This window comes from Trachurus japonicus, chromosome 14 (genome assembly GCF_045865225.1).
Source record: "Trachurus japonicus isolate A0001 chromosome 14, Traja_1.0".
NCBI classification, from domain to species: domain Eukaryota; kingdom Metazoa; phylum Chordata; class Actinopteri; order Carangiformes; family Carangidae; genus Trachurus; species Trachurus japonicus.
In genome coordinates, this window is record NC_140920.1 from 29,320,752 (window position 1) to 29,336,696 (window position 15,945).

Genomic DNA, 15,945 nt, shown 5'->3' on the forward strand with positions numbered 1-15,945 from the left:
AGACAGATCAGAGGAAGCAATTTACTGTTATTTACACATAACAGAAAAAACTGAAATGAATGAAATTAAAAGAAAATGAAAATCCAGCAATTTGTTACTTAGTTCACACTGAGCCAAATGAACAGATGCAGATTCTTTAAACAATTTCTGTAGTGAACAGTTTCAGTCATCACAATCATTCTCTATAAGCAAAGACATACAACTTGTTGATTCATGTTTATTTTTGTAATATTCTGATAGAAGATCATGTATTACATAATGCTTCATTCACTTCAGCACTTTTGTTGTTTCAGTTTCAGTCATCATAACCATTCTTTATGAACCACTGAGCTCTGGCCACGACGTCATTGGCGTAGTCTTTATTTGTTGTATTTTCATCCACGTCATCTGGGTCGTCAGATTCCACCGCCGAAGCCCCCATGTTGTAGGCTGCGATCCCTCCTGCAGAGACCAAACAGCAATGAGAGCAGAGCCAAACAAAATGTGAAGTACAGTAAGTTGATGCACAAGTCGAATGATTGGGTGAAACAAACCTTTCAGTTGCTGCTCTTTCTTCCACTGTGGAAATTTTTCCTGGATTTCACCAATTTTTTCAACCAACTTCTGAGTGGCTTGTCGGAGGTGTTCCACACTGTTCCATTTACCCTCTGCCTTCTCACCACTTCTTTTCTCATCAAACTACAGACCGTGAATGCAATGGGATGAACATTTGTGTTATTGTAATGTGAATCTTTACTAAGAGGATGTGAGTAAACAGTAGTTGTTCCAACCTGCATCAGTCCAAAACCATTTCCTCCGTCTCCAAAACCAGGCCGAGGCCGACTGTCTTTGATGGCCTCTCCAGCTCTAGACTCTCTGGAGATGATGGCAGCAATGAGAGCTGGATGGATGGATTTTTCTCCTGCAGCTGTGTAAATGATGTTCTTGTAATCTTCCATTGGGCCACTGTCATGCTCTGCCATGTCCTCTGAGGCCCGGACACCTTGTAGAGACAAATCCAACAGAAAACAGGGTCATTACATTTATGCAACAAATGCATCTGTTTGCACTGACATAGAAGCTACATCATTTAATTATAGTCTCACACCATATAATACATGTGTGCATGTGTGTGACAAATACAGAGAAGAGAAGAAAACCTCTAGTGAGGGAGCATCACCCTCCTGACCATGGGCAACACTTCAACAGGTGACAGGGGGGTGAGCATCTTGACACAAACCAGAATGCACCAAAGAGTCATCATGTGGAGCAGACAACTTCCAAATAATAAAGTCATGCTACTATTACTGAGAAAAAAAGTTACAATTTTGAGAAAAGCCATAACACTAAAAAAAAAGTCATATTAAAAAAAAAAATCATCAATTCCCATTTATGAGAATAAAGTCATCAGTGTGACATCGTGAAATTCAAGTAATTATATTTCAGTCATAATATATTTTATTATCTTTTAAAAATGTGGGATTTCTTTATTCATTGTGGTGTTAAAGGGATAGTTCACACAAAATTCAAATTTCACTTTTTCACTTCAATTTCTCATGTCGGGGCTTCAATACAAGAGGGACATTACAGACGAGCAGTATGGAGGTGTTTGGATGTTTTTTGGTGTGTCTTTTTGGACGAAGAAAAGTGGGCTCCATTCGAACAGACCAGCCAGGAGGTTGTTCGATTGGGGTTTTTAAAACAAAGCTTAAGACCCACTTATTTACTGTTGCATATGGGTCTTAGGTTTTTCATTAGTAAAGTCCTGCCCTGTTTTAAATATGTTCTGTATTTTGTTGTTTTGGAATGTCTCTGCTTGTATTGTATTGTATTATTATTATTATTATTATTATTATTATTATTATAGCATCACCCTGGTAACCTCAACAAAAGGCCAATGGGATTTTAGGCTTTGAGAGAATATCAGAAAATAAGATGAAGTTACTTAGACATGTTGTTCAACAAGATTATTTTCACAGGAGGACAGCTGCTCTGACATTGTTTTTGAATATTTAATGTATCAAATATCACAACTAATAAACCAATGCAGTGTTTACCTGAGGATGACTGATGGTCTGCTTTCGCTGTGACAGATGAAGCTCCGGTAGTTTTCACTTTACTGATGTCTCCGTATTTGGAGGAAGAAGAAGGAATAGAAGAGGCGAAAGAACCTACAAATGATGGAGCTATTAGAATATGTTTCCTCTGCAAATTGACATGAGCACTTGAAGTAGGAGGACCTGGGAGAAGTTTAGATTTGTCGTGGAAATTTTGGTTCTGCTGGTGGAGAGTCAAAGAACAAGACAGGAGACGTAGCATGCACTCAAGTTTATTCTCTATAGAGAAGGGAACAGTTCTCAGGACTGCACAGCAGATAGCAGCTCTGAGTAATGTCCCAAGAACAGAGAGAGAGTCCCTTCTTATACCCCACTTTATGGCTCTGGTTACTTCATTACTGCAAGCACTTCTAGCTTTCCCAGACAATAAACCAAGTCAGATGTGTCACTCGACGAATGGCTACCCCAGTTGTTGTTGTACCTACGTATATGAACCTAGATCAGTTAGTAAACAAGGTTGTACTGTATGTGGGTCACCCTAGTGTCCTTCCTCTGCCCCCAGGGTTTACTACAACTGCTTCGAAGACTATGTTACCACTTATTACAAGGAGAATACCAATCACAGTACATTTCCACCACAGATTTTCTCTACATTCTTACACAGCAGCCACAGTAATGTATGTACTGTATATATGACACAGAGAACGCACCCATTGCTTCTGTTTCCTCGTGTAGATGACCTCTTCAGACGAGTCACTGCTGCTCCTGTAGTCGCTCAGACTAACCTGTGTGGAGCTTGCTATATACTCACCTAGAAATGACCACGCCCACCAATAAACATGTAACATTCAGGTTCAAGTCCAGCCAAAGACAATGACCATGTTGCTGATCTGCCTGTGATTCACCTGCAGAACCTCTCCCACTCTCCCAAATAAACCAGCTGATTTCCTGGTTTCTAAGTCTTTATTAGGAAACTCCAGTTCCCATTTGTGCAATATTGGAATATTTATAAATTATAATAAGCTACATCAAATCAGTTGCAGTTGATGATAGCTAAAAGCTCACAGTTTAAACATCAAAATAATTTTTGCTTGCTTTTGCTTTTTTGATTATCTCTTTCAGTTTCAGTCTGTGTCATGATGATACAGTCAAAAGCAAATGCATGGCTAACAGAATGTATAATGATTCTGTGAAGTCTTATGTAAACTCTAACATCCAGATAAGAGACCCATTAAACCTTTGCTCTTTTCAATGAACACAGCTAGAAAAACTTTAGAAATCACACCAGATCACTTTCTAGGTGCTCAATTCCACACAGTGGTAAAAAAAAAATATATATATATATAAAAATATATACACCCTCAGTCTAGAGTTGGGTATTGATAAGGTTTATTTCAATACCGATGCCAAATCGATACCTTCAAAACAGTGATTGCTGAAGAAAACTTGAGATTATAAAGAAACAGTCATATAACTGAGATATGGTTCAAAAGCCCACAGCCACTTGCTGTGTGTCATTCTCCCTCTTTTGCCTCCCCATTTCCTGTACTATATCTCTATTGTCCTGTCAATTAAAGGCAAAATGTATTGACATAGTTACACCAAAGATATGGATAGATACTTGTGTATGTAGCTGAGTATTCAAAGTTTTTATCTCTGAAACTCCAGTAGTTTAAACCCTCATGTCCTACAGATATTCTGTCTGTTAGTTATAATTAACATACAAGGCGGGAAAGATGTGATCCATTTAAACAAGATCTTCAGCAGATAGAGTTGAGGAAATAATATGTAGCACAAACAGTCCAGTGTTTTCTCCATATGGAGGTATAGTTCACTGACCCTAAATGTCCTCACAGGTGAATAGCAGCAGAATACTATGATATATGTCCCCAGGGATTGTCCACTTGTATGAGAGCTATGACCAACAGAGCTGCTGCATGCTGCATGTTTAGAAGGATGGGTGTGGTTTGGCTGAGGCATTCCTATTGTTAGACCTTTTTTTTTTTTTTTAGTTATGTGTGAATTTGTGTATTTTTTGTTTATTACCTGTACTGTGAGGTGCAAGAAGTGTTATGCCGTGTTCCCACCAAAGGCGATGAACGCAATGTAAACGCGCGTCAAATGAAATCGCGTCATGCTACACGCTCCAGCTTTGACGCTGGTCCAATATGCAAAAAACACCTCGTCGCGGCATCGCGAACATTTCTTCCACTATTTCATTCTCTCGTCGACCATGGCTGACACCTCGTCCCGACATACAGCGAGCAAGCGAAGCGGCAACAAAAACTCGCGCAAAGGTGTCCTGATATGCAGCGTGACGATTTTGTCGCAAGTATATTCTATTGATTCAGAATCCAAACCAATCAAATTATCGAGGGACGTACACAAACTTGCGGCGCTATTCTGAGATTCCTGGCATTTCCTGGTTGCCGTTTTCACCTCTTTGAGTGTTTTTTCCTCTCATATTCTCCTCTCTCTGATAACTTGCTTGTCAACAGATAGATGAAATATTTCATCTTTAGTTGCTGCCAAGTTTGTTTGTGCGTGTTGAGTTGCATCTGCTCAAACACACAGGCTAAATTTTGATTTAGAAGAACACTCAAAGTTTTTAATTTTTTAATTTTTAAGATTAATACTCACGTACACTAGGCGATTGTCTCGATGAAGAGCTCACATACATACATAGTGCAGCTGCTACAGAATCGAGGGTCGAATTAAGTTGATTGAACTAACTGCTATCACCCATTCTGAAATCCAAAACTCTGAGTTTAAGACCTCAGGGTTAGTCAACTAAGAGTTCAGGTTTTAACTCAGACTTTGTAACCCACTTTTATGAAACAGACCCCAGGTTCTTCCTTTATAGGCTGAGTTATCTTACCACATATGGAAAAAAATAATCAGTCAACAGACCAGAGCTGTCACATCCTGTATATATTTATTTAAAATACATGACACACATTTATGATTAATCACCAAATGCTCCAGTGTCCCCAAAATGAAACAAAATATAAAAATCATGATTATAAGCCAATCATTTTCTCATTCCAAATCAGCATCTACCAGAATCCCACAAAGAACTGGTGGACACAGCTCTAGCCATTTTTGTGCCCTAGGCGAGATTACTCCCAGGTGCCCCCCAACAATGATCAATAATGGTCATAACGATAACATAGCAGTGTATCTCTACACAACTTGCACAACAATCAGTAAAATTTCATTGAGTAAATCCTGGATGAAGACATTAAAAAAATGTGTCTCTCTAACAAATATACTCTCCTGAACTCTGGAAAGAGATATAGGCTTCCTTTGTGCAGGCACAATCGATACAAACATTCCTTTGTGCCTGTATCAACCAAGCTTCTCAACAGCAGGAAATGATTGTGACGTTTCTGTATATGTATACGAACATAGGCTATGAGTCAAACTATGGACATATGTGAGTGAATGGATTAATGTATGTTTGAGGTTATGTGATGCTGATATGAATGTATATTTATGATTACAGTTACTGTAGCGGTGTGAATGCATGATGTTCACATCAGCTTGCTGCATGTGCAGGATTGTCCAGTGTGGTCTGTTTACTCCACCAGTCTTTTAACTTGATGTTCTTTTTGTACTGTATGTGTTTTTTATGTATGCAACATGTTCCCTGTCTCCGCAACAAATTTCTCCCTGGTGGAGACCAATAAACTAACCTAACCTAACAACCTGTTGTGGTGCTTGAAATGGGTATACGGTTAGTCTTGACTTCACAAAAGCAGTGGAATATACTGTATGAATAAAGGCTAATAGATAAGTGTAGAAAACAAGTTAAAATGAAATTTTGTGAAATCCCTTTTTGAGCATATCTGTCATTCTATTTTCACCAAATGTCTCAAATGTGAGATAAAAGAAGCTGAATATTGACTTCACATTACATTTCAAACTTCATGAGATGTGTGTAGCCCTAAATGAGAAATTAGCTCATTTTTTTCTCTCCAAACAAAATATCAACTAAACAGACAAAAAAAAAGCACACAATTTACATTATTTAGCCTATATAATGTAGCCTACCCTACTGTTGTCACTGTGGAACTGTTTGAGAGGTAAAAAAATATATATATAGTTTGAAGAGTTCAGCAGGTCGGTACCTATACAGAGCTGGAGCTGAACTGAGCTGTGGCCCTGCTGCTGTCTGAGCAGGCTGAAATTTCAACTCTCTCTTCATTTTTTCCATCATCTTCCTCTTCTAATGAGTCAGAACTTTCAGCCTCTGAAGCACCGTCATCATCCTCACTGCTTCTCTCTCTCTCTCCTAACGATTCTGCGGATTCGAAGCGTTTCACAGTTGTTTTGATTGACAGGTTGTCAAGGGTGTGCGTATTTGAAAGAGGAGAGTCTCCCGATCACAGTAGTGAACCGCTTTTCTACGGCGTAAAATGACCGAAATATGGAAAAAAAAAACAAAAAAAACATTTCAAGACGGTCGCGCAAACGCTCCGGCATTTGCGCCGACTTTAAGGATTAATGCAACCAAGTATCCACACATCTAATTAAAATGTGGCGTTTCTAACAAGAAAACGGCTTGAGCATTCCTACAGCAGACAGGTAGCCTACCTCTGTGTGTGTGACTGTACCGACACGTGTCGTCGTGACCACACACACAATTTAGGAACATGTTTGTCATTGTTTATTTTCTACACAGAAAACACTATGGGGGCGCCACCGGACGTAAATTATTAGTATTAGGTTATTATTATTATTTTCCCTCGAGGCCAAGGGTGACTGGCGGCGCCCCTCCAGCAGTTGGCGCCCTAGGCAACCGCCTATGTCGTCTATGCCGAGAGCCGGCCCTGGGTGGACATGAACATTCAGATGTAAAAGCTGCTTGACCTGAATACATACAAGTATTAACAAAATTTCAATAAAATGATTGTCTGAGTTATTTTTGGACTGGAGGAAGAACATGAGAACAGAAAACTATCATTTCTCTACAGCAGCCATGTAGGACACTTTAATACAACTGGATAAAAACAAAAAGTTACAATAAAAATGAGAGCAAAACAGGAGAAAGAAATAAACCACAAAAAAATGATGAACTGATCATATGATTACCGGTACTAATGTCAACATACAGTAATCACCACAATATAATGACAGCTTGGTTAAATGGTTAAAGTAATGAGGAGTCCCTCACACCAATCACACTGAACTCTCTCAAACACACTCCAACACCTCAGAGGTCAGACTGTATATTCAGCCATGACATGTTTAATATACTGATAGTTTACAAACAATAGTGTAACTACACAGTTTGAAATAAAGTGTATGAATTAATAATATTATATGTTTGCTGTTTCAAATCTAAAAGTGTAAGAATGAAGCTGAAAAAGAAAACAAATTAATCATCAGGAAAGTCTAGGGTTGTTGTTTAGCTCAGAGCAGGCGCCTCAGGCATCTGTATCAAATCTTGATTCAGGTGGTTGCTGCATGTCATTCCTCCACTCACTGTTTCTTGTTTCTTGTCTCTCTCTTGACTATACTAGGGCGAAAAAGCCCAAAAAATACTTTAAAAAAAGAAAGAAACGGAAAGATTAATTGCTGTTTTAAATTTATAATAATAATAATAATAATAATAATAATAATAATAATAATAATCAACTTTATTTGTATTGCACCTTTCTTAACAAAGTTACAAGGTGCATTATTGTCACATTAACACAAAAATCTAAATGGAAACAAAGCAGTGAAGCTCACAATGTTTAAATTAGGGGTGTAATGATACACAGAAATCACGGTATGATACGAATGTCGGTTTGAAAGTCTCGGTTCAGTTAATTTTCGGTACAGTAAGGGAAAAAAATGCAAAACATAAATTTGCTTATTGTTTATTAAGAATTTTTCTAAACCAAATTTACACATTTTAGTCAAATGTAATTATTATACAAAATATTAAAGCAGAAGTAAGTGGTCCGGTCGTTTTGGCTAATGCTGCGTTCCAGGCAGGCTTTTGAAATCGTAAATTACAGCTTCAAGTCACAACTTACGACTTTGTAGCGTTCCAGGCAACCCACTCGTGTTTTTCCGACCTGTTTTACCGGTGAAAGTCACTATAACGACCACTCGTAACTTCCGACCCGTGAACTCGTACCAGATCGAACTGGTACCACTTCACAGGTCGGAAAAATACGAGTTTCCTTGAACGCACCATAACTTCTTGTCAGCCGATGGAGTTAGCAGCCCCCGCCCTCGTCATGGATCTATTGGTCCTCGTCCCTACGTCACCACATTCACGGCGTTCCTTGGCTGCACACACAGCCCTGCATGCCGTTCTCTCTCCTCATTGGATAAAAACTGTAGGATACGATAAATGTTTTCTCTTCGGCTCAGAGCAGAGCAGAGTGACTGACAGACCCGTGTTTCAGACCAAACACTCTATAGAAGTGATTGCTGTCGGAAGATATAACTATTTAAGACTTATATTAACACAAATATATCACTTACTTCTGCTTTAATATAAAATAAAAATTATACAACAGTTAGTTCCGACCGGTTCTGATCGAGTAAAAAGATGCGCTCGTAGCACTGTTGTATAAAAGCAATAACACACGAGAGGGAGTGCTGTTGTACTGTATATCAGCATGGTGTGATTATCTACGGCACTCGGCCTGGCCTTGTGCCTCTACGACCGAATCACACCCGTGCTGATACACAGTACAACAGTACTCCCTCTCGTGTGTTATTGCTTAAATAGAATACTGTTGTAAAGTGCTGCCTAATAAGTTCAATGAATGATTCTCAAATAAACAATATATAATAAGCCTTACAATGAATTAAATATTCTCAAATAAACAATATATATATAATAAGCCTTACAATTAATTAAATATTCTCAAATAAACAAAATATATACAATATGATTTAAAAAAACTTTTCACACAACTTTTTCTCATGTAAAGTGCAGCACAGCAGTCAGAAGGTTTTCAAGTTATTTAGACCGACTGAATCCATTGACTAACACCTTGAAGAAAGATGTCGTCTTTGACTTGTCTTCTCCAGTGAGATTCACTACTCCCTCTTCCACCTTCTGCAGAAGAATTGCTTGCTCTCTGACACTGTGTAGCTCTTTGATTCGTTGCTGAAATCCAGGTTTGGCCTCACGTTCCTCTGTTTGTATCAGGAGATCAATGTAATCTGGAGTAGACAACGGATCTGGACAGAGTGCAATCTCTCTCAAACGTTTCAGGCAATTAATTGTTTTGTCCATCATTTCTACGACATCTCTCTGCACCTGCTTATATTCTACTTCCAGCTGTTTCATGATTTCCTCTTTGCTCATCTTCTCTCCCAGCGCCTCCTCGTATTTCTTTTTCAGTTCCTGATATGTCTTCTTTACTGTTTCACGTTTTGTGTCGATTCGGAATGAATTATTGCGGTGGACACTCCACACACAATGTCCCACACACACTGTGCAGTATCCATTATCCATTGCAAAACACTCCCTTTTTTCCTCATCATTTGGTATGTAACAAGGAAAATGACAGGTGTAGTTGCAAGTGAGGCAGTTGGTGACGTAGGTTCCTGGTTCAAGATCAATCTGTATGATACTTTCGTCCACTGTTTCATATTCAAAGTCCTCGTTCTCCTTCATGTGGGTCTCGTGGTTTTTGAGTGCAGAGCTTGTTGTGTTAATTTCCTCCAGTTTTGACAAACTCATTCGTATCATTGGCTGCAAACCTTGAATAGTCGCTTCAAGTCGTTTACGCTCTTCGAGAACCTCCTTCGTCAGGGTCAGACTCTGGGGATCCATGCTGGATAGATGAGTGAAGAATGTCTTCATATTGTCTTTCCCATTTTCCCACAACATGTGATCATAGTTGTCCTCACCAGTCTTGGCTCCTGTGTTTTTGGCAAAAAGTACAGAATTGTTGAATTTGAAATGGAGAACAGAGCCATCAGGGTTTGTAGCGCATGGAATCTTAGCTTCTTTGATGGCCTCCAGGACTAGAGGTGATTTAGTATCAGCAAATGTGACCAGAGCAACAATGTTACTGGCAATGTCCTTCCCAAAAATTGAGAGAATGGAATTAAAGATGTATTTCTGTGTGTGTGTCAGACGAGCTAATGCCGACTGAACTACAAAACACACTGCATCAATGCTGTCAATTCCACCTTTGACAGAGAAAAACTCTCTAATTGTGTCTGTTATTTTTTGGTCCTGTTTGATTCCTCTTGTATCTCCATACCCTGGAGTGTCGATGATCGTGAGGGAGTATGGAACTTGGAAACCATCTCTGTGGTAGATCTGATAGGCTGTCACCTCTGAGGTCTGACTGCACGCTTGTGTTTTATTAGTTTCTTCACCTATCAGTTTAATTCTGTAGTTGTCCTCCCAGTCAACTCCTAGGACGTAGTTGATCATGCCGTTGATCAGGGTGGTCTTTCCAGATCCAGTGGCACCAACAACCATGATGGTTTTGTTTGATACGTTTTTGGCTGGTGTCCTTCCGAAAATCTTTTTGTTGACCTGACCAGGTCCTGCTGGATTTAGATTTAACAGGTTGACAGGTGGATCACCTGGGTGGACAGTGAACTCTGTGTTATCCACTAATTCTTTCTTAGTTTGAATCTTGAGCTCTGCTCCAGGCTCACTCAGCCCAACACCAACGTCTGTGCACATCCTGATGGAGTAGACCGTGTTACGTTTAAGGTTCTTCAGAGTGAAAGAGTACACCTCCTCCCCAGTGTCTGTGCTCTGCCAATGACTGTTGCTCTGCTCCTTGAACTCAATGATGTACTTCCTTACAGCACACTTTCGGACGGATGGCTTGATCCATGACAGAGTGATCGAGTGTGCTTTCAGTTCGGTGACTCTTACCTGAGTTGGTGGACCAGCTGCTATGAGGGTCACAGCTGTACAGATGTTGCTGCTGACAGTGTAGCTGAGTTTGCCCACAGCTGTGACTCTGATCTCATACTCAGTGTTTGGCCTGAGCCCTGACAGAGTCACTTCCTCCTGGTTCTTCTTCAGTGGTTCAGATGCCCACTGACTGTTTCCTGTTTTGATTCTGTGTTCCACTCTGTAATCTACAGAGCTGGGGTCTGGTTCAGGTGCTGCTCTGACTGTTATTGTGTCATATGAAACAGCAGCAGCTGTTGGGGTGGCAGGTTTTGATGGAAGAACAAAGCGGACTGGTTCAGATCCGTCTTCATATATGAAAATACAAGCCCCAGGATGAAGTTCATCATATTTTGCTGTAGATATGAATCTGGTGTCATCACTGCTGTTCTTCATCTTCAGTTCTTTGAACAGTTGTAGTTGTGTCCTCATAGTCTGTCTGATATCAGTGGTGAGCCAGTCTGAGTCACTGGCGGTTAGATCAGAGGGTTCTCCATCTGTGTCCTTCATTCCTGTTGGTTTCAGGTGTTTGGACAGTTTGACCAGGAAACTATCAGGCTGCTCTACTGAGGTAAATGAAAAGCACACAACATTTCTGATGTTTACATGACACAAGAGGTCATCCAGCTCATCATCCATCTTCACATTTAGTTCCACCAACTGTTTAAGGTAGGACTTCAGTGTGTCTGATTCTTTCTCCTTGGTTTTTAGCCACTGATCCAGGTCTTTACTGTTGAATGGTGACTTCTGGTGTGCCTTGAGGATCTCCTCCAGGACACTATCCTCTTTTCCACCCCTTCGGATTAAAGGAAGCCCTGACCCAAGCTTCTGCATGAAGTCCAGCTGGTACTGTTTGCACATCTGCATCAAATCCTGAACCTTCTTTTTCATGGCAGGAAATGTTGCTGCTGCGGTGTCTCTCATCAGGTCACTGCATCTCATCTCTGTCTGGTTCAAGCTCTCTATGGTTTCTGAAAATGTTTGGATGAGAGCACTGCTGATGTCTCTTTGGAGTCTTGCTGCTCTTGAATCCAGCTCCACCAGAGGGCAGAGCCACACCCTGAGAGGAACAGCATGTTCTCCACCCTCTCCCAGCATCTTAGGAAGGTCTCTGTAAACACTCATAGCATCACTAAAGGATGATGGGTTGGAGAGTAATTTGAAGTCTCCATGAAATGTGCAGCTAAATTTTTCTACTACTGTTTTTTCATTTTTGTTGTAAGGCACATCCAACCTTCCACTGGATTTCAGTTCATTCAACATGAATTCCGTCTCCACCTCCACTTTTTTCTTATTGTCCTCTGATGATGAAGTTCTGTCAAACACAAAGTATGCACGAGCTCCATACAAGATGGCTGTGACCACATGAGTGGCTCTGTCATTCTCAAACACTTTAGGATGAGTCACCTGTCCACGACCCAGGTGAGCCATTGTTAATGATTCAAATCGTGTTGTTGTTTTGTACTGAAGAGTAATGCGGGCTTGTTTGTCAGATTTCTTTGTGTCTTTGAAGTATTTTGCTGACCCCTCCACATCTACCAGTCCACCCAAGATACTCATCCTCAGAGAGCCAGAGATCTTTAATGAATTTGACTTGTCTTCAATTGAATCTGATGTGGTGACATTGAACTCAGTGTTATTTTGGTGATGCACACTTGCATTATTTTTCAGCTGATTTGGATCCCACAGAGATACACCTGTTGACACAATGACACAATCTTAAGTCAACAAAGACTTCAGAAACTTAAATGTCTGTGATCCAAATGACATACAACAGGTTCTGAAGTGTTTGTCACAATAGCTTTGAAGCTGTATATTTACATGTATTCATATTGAGATTCTGTGGCTCTGAACACATTCATCAGGTCCTACCTGGAATAAGAAGGTCCCTCCTGCAGTCATACAGCATGCCAAGCTGGAATGGTCTTCCAAGGGCTGCAATCTCTATGGTCTCATAACCAGCTGACGCCATGATGTCACCAAGTTTCAACTGGAAAGCAAACACAAAAACTACTGAGTTGTAAGTTTGATTTTGTTGTCTTTTGGGTAAAATAAAAACCCACTGAGTGACTATGTTCGGTTTCCTTACTGCTTGGTCCCTGACATTATCAGCAGCTGAAACTAATCCTCAATAGCTTCAGACAGAGAAAATTATTGACCCCCCCAAAGAGAAACTCAGCACAGATGTCAGCAGTGGTGGCTGGTCAATAGAGGGCGCTCAGACACCAGCCACCCCCCCACCCCCCCAGCTCAGCCAGGAAGTATGACCCTGATTAGGCTTACATGTATTGGTCCTGACGATGCTCCGCTGCCACAGTGTGTTATCTGCAAAGAGGTGCTAGCTAACAACAGTATGCGACCATGTAAACTCCAGCGTCACACTGAAACCAAGCACCAAAGTTTAACGACCAAGCCGCAGGAGTTTTTTGATACAGCCACAGAAATTTTCAAGGCTTTGATCGACTTCATTCAGGAAAATCATATTGACTGGGGCCGCTGTTGTGGAATATGTACTGATGGCATGAGGGCAATGACAGGCCGCCACAGCGGTCTAGTGAAACAGGTGCAAGCGGTTGCGCCCGACGCTGTTTGGTCGCACTGCATCATCCATCGCCAGGCGTTGGCGACCAAGAGGATGCCCAAATAGCTGCGCTGGATGAGGCAGTAAAAATTGTCAACCGAGTTAAATCACGCGCCATGAATGCCCGTCTCTTCTCCACCCTCTGCAATGAGATGGGGGCTCACTTCCATCAGCTACTCCTGCACTCCGAGGTCCGGTGGCTGTCACGGGGCAAGGTCCTCACCCGCTTGTGTGATCTGCGCGAGGAAGTCCTCATGTTCTTCGCCCGAAATCAACTCCCCACTGGTGAAACATATGAAGGATGCCAAGTGGGTTGCAATGCTGGCCTATCTGTCTGATATCTTCGACTGGATAAACACACTGAACACCTCTCTGCAAGGCAAAGAGTGCCACATGCACACGATCAAGTCTCTGCATTCAGGAAAAAGTTGGATCTGTGGTGTGCTCGTGTTGAACAGGGCTCGTTGGAAATGTTCCCAACCTTGGAAGATGTTGTGGAGAAGACAGGACTGCAACTGGACTGTGTGCAACAAGTGGTCATTGCACATTTGAAGGGGTTGCGTGAGCAGTTTGGAGACTATTTTGGGGAGGAGACCTTGGCAAATCAGTAGGTGACAAATCCGTTTTCTTTCCCAGTGACACCCCATGATGGACTGACCATGCAAGAGGAGGAGGCTCTTGTTGACCTGAACTCTAATATGAACTTGAAACTGTAGGAGAATAAAAGTGCAAATCATATCACCTCGCGAAAGGCACCATTAGGATTGCGAAACCCAGGACACCCGAGATTTGAGCCAGGTCGCCATGACCCGTACAAGTGCAGAACAAGATGACAAAAACATCAGGAGAGCCAGGAAATATTTGGAAATGCACCACACACACACACACACACACTCGCACACACATAGTGATAAGAGCCAAAGTTCAAGATAAATGATATTGAGCTGTTCCCCCTCTTTCCCTTTTGGGCTAGGATTGCCAAAACTTCTGATAAACAGGATGAGGTCAATACTCCCAACACACACACATATCCTGGGTCTGGTATAAAAAGGCATGTCACTCTTTGTAATGTTGGAAGATATGTCGACCCTACGCTGGTTACGGGGCCGTGTTGGAATAAAGACATCCCCATCTGATACCTGTGTCTCGATCGTCTGATTCCTCTTTTGATGCACCTCTTTCTGCCACAACATAAGTTGAGTGAGGTGTCACTTGCACACTTCTGGCTGTCTGTGGAGACTGAGTTCCCCCACCTCACCAAAAAGGTTGTAAAGGTGTTCATCCCCATCACGTCCACTTACTTGTGTGAGTGTGGGTTTTCCGCATTGACAATGATTAAATCAAGTACCGGTCACGGCTGCGGGTAGAGGATGATCTGCGTTTATTCCTTTCCACAGTGCATCCCCGCATCAACCGCCTGTGCACATTAAATACACAGACTCAATGTTCCCACTAAAACAGAGGTGAGCAAAATAAGGTGGCAAGATTGGTTTATTGCCGTTAATGGAAAGGATTTACGCATGATGTTGAGACCGTGATATGAAAAGCAGCGCTGTAGCTACATGATTCACAGTGATGATAAAAATCTCAGATGTTGATCTGTTTATTATTTGATTTGAGGAATTGCACAGAGGCCTTAAACATGAATGTATTCAAAAAGATGTAAAAAGCAAAACAAAACAAAAACTGTTAAAATATGAAAAAATATGTTAAAAACATACAGATATTAAACTGTGTTTAAAAAATATATTGAAAACATACAGATGTTAAACTGTGTTTAAAAAAGATGTTGAAAACATATAGATGCTAAAATGTGTTTAAAAAAGATGTTACAGTTTTTCTCAATTGCTAAAACACTAAACCCTGTTGTCTGAACCAATTTCTCAGTTGCCTGAACCCACTGATTGAATCAGTCTCTTTTGGCAAAACCATCAGCACTTTTCACCTGTTTAGACACAACTTTCCAACACATTTTCATTGTGATGCACCTGTGCTGCATAATGCTGAGCACAGGTGGCAAAAGTCAAACACAAGTAAAGCACAGGTGTCACCACTTGAACACAACAACTCAAAATTGATCACATTTGTGGCTAATGATGTGAGGGAACATATAAAGCCAGTGCAGAGAGCACTGGTTTGTGAGGCACTACAATGGATAGAAATCTGAGAGGAAGAGTTTGTGTGAGAGGAGGTCGAGGTGGTCGAGGTGGTCAAGGTGGTCAGCGAAGACAAAGAACAGTAATATCTGATGAAATCAGAGCTACTGTGATTGACCATGTTCTTGTCCATGGTATGAGCATGAGGGAGGCCGGACAAAGGGTGCAACCAAACATCAGTAGATTCACTGTGTCCACCATAATCCGAAGATTTAGAGAAGAGAACAGGTAATTATCTTTTTTGACATTATAGTACAGTATGTAAATGTTGAGAGCAAATTACTGTATGACATA

At 41.0% G+C, this 15,945-nt stretch overlaps 2 protein-coding genes across 2 annotated transcripts; both read right to left on the reverse strand.

Annotated features, from left to right (window-relative positions):
- Positions 1 to 207: 207 nt before the first annotated feature.
- LOC146975006 (lysozyme g-like) lies at positions 208 to 2,787 on the reverse strand. Its single transcript, XM_085798764.1, has 5 exons — positions 2,747 to 2,787; positions 2,037 to 2,150; positions 771 to 982; positions 534 to 678; positions 208 to 441 (listed from the first exon to the last, which is right to left on the reverse strand). The coding sequence occupies exons 1-5, from the start codon at positions 2,748 to 2,750 to the stop codon at positions 296 to 298; spliced, it is 621 nt and encodes a 206-aa protein (XP_085654890.1). The 5' UTR covers positions 2,751 to 2,787; the 3' UTR covers positions 208 to 295.
- Positions 2,788 to 9,003: 6,216 nt separating this feature from the next.
- On the reverse strand, positions 9,004 to 12,904 carry LOC146975007 (uncharacterized). The gene is made up of 2 exons (XM_085798972.1): positions 12,787 to 12,904; positions 9,004 to 12,611 (listed from the first exon to the last, which is right to left on the reverse strand). Exons 1-2 carry the CDS (start codon positions 12,884 to 12,886, stop codon positions 9,004 to 9,006), a joined length of 3,708 nt encoding a protein of 1,235 aa, XP_085655098.1. The 5' UTR covers positions 12,887 to 12,904.
- Between the last annotated feature and the right edge of the window lie 3,041 nt (positions 12,905 to 15,945).

Excerpts from the sequence above, each read along its gene's own strand:
- LOC146975006 (XM_085798764.1), bottom strand. Across the intron at positions 679-770 it reads ATGGTTTTGGACTGATGCAG|TTTGATGAGAAAAGAAGTGG; the intron begins GTTGGAACAACT and ends CACGGTCTGTAG. Across the intron at positions 442-533 it reads GAAAGAGCAGCAACTGAAAG|GAGGGATCGCAGCCTACAAC; the intron begins GTTTGTTTCACC and ends TGGTCTCTGCAG.
- LOC146975007 (XM_085798972.1), bottom strand. The coding sequence starts at position 12,886 with ATGGCGTCAGCTGGTTATGAGACCATAGAGATTGCAGCCCTTGGAAGA. Across the intron at positions 12,612-12,786 it reads GAGGGACCTTCTTATTCCAG|GTGTATCTCTGTGGGATCCA; the intron begins GTAGGACCTGAT and ends TTGTGTCAACAG.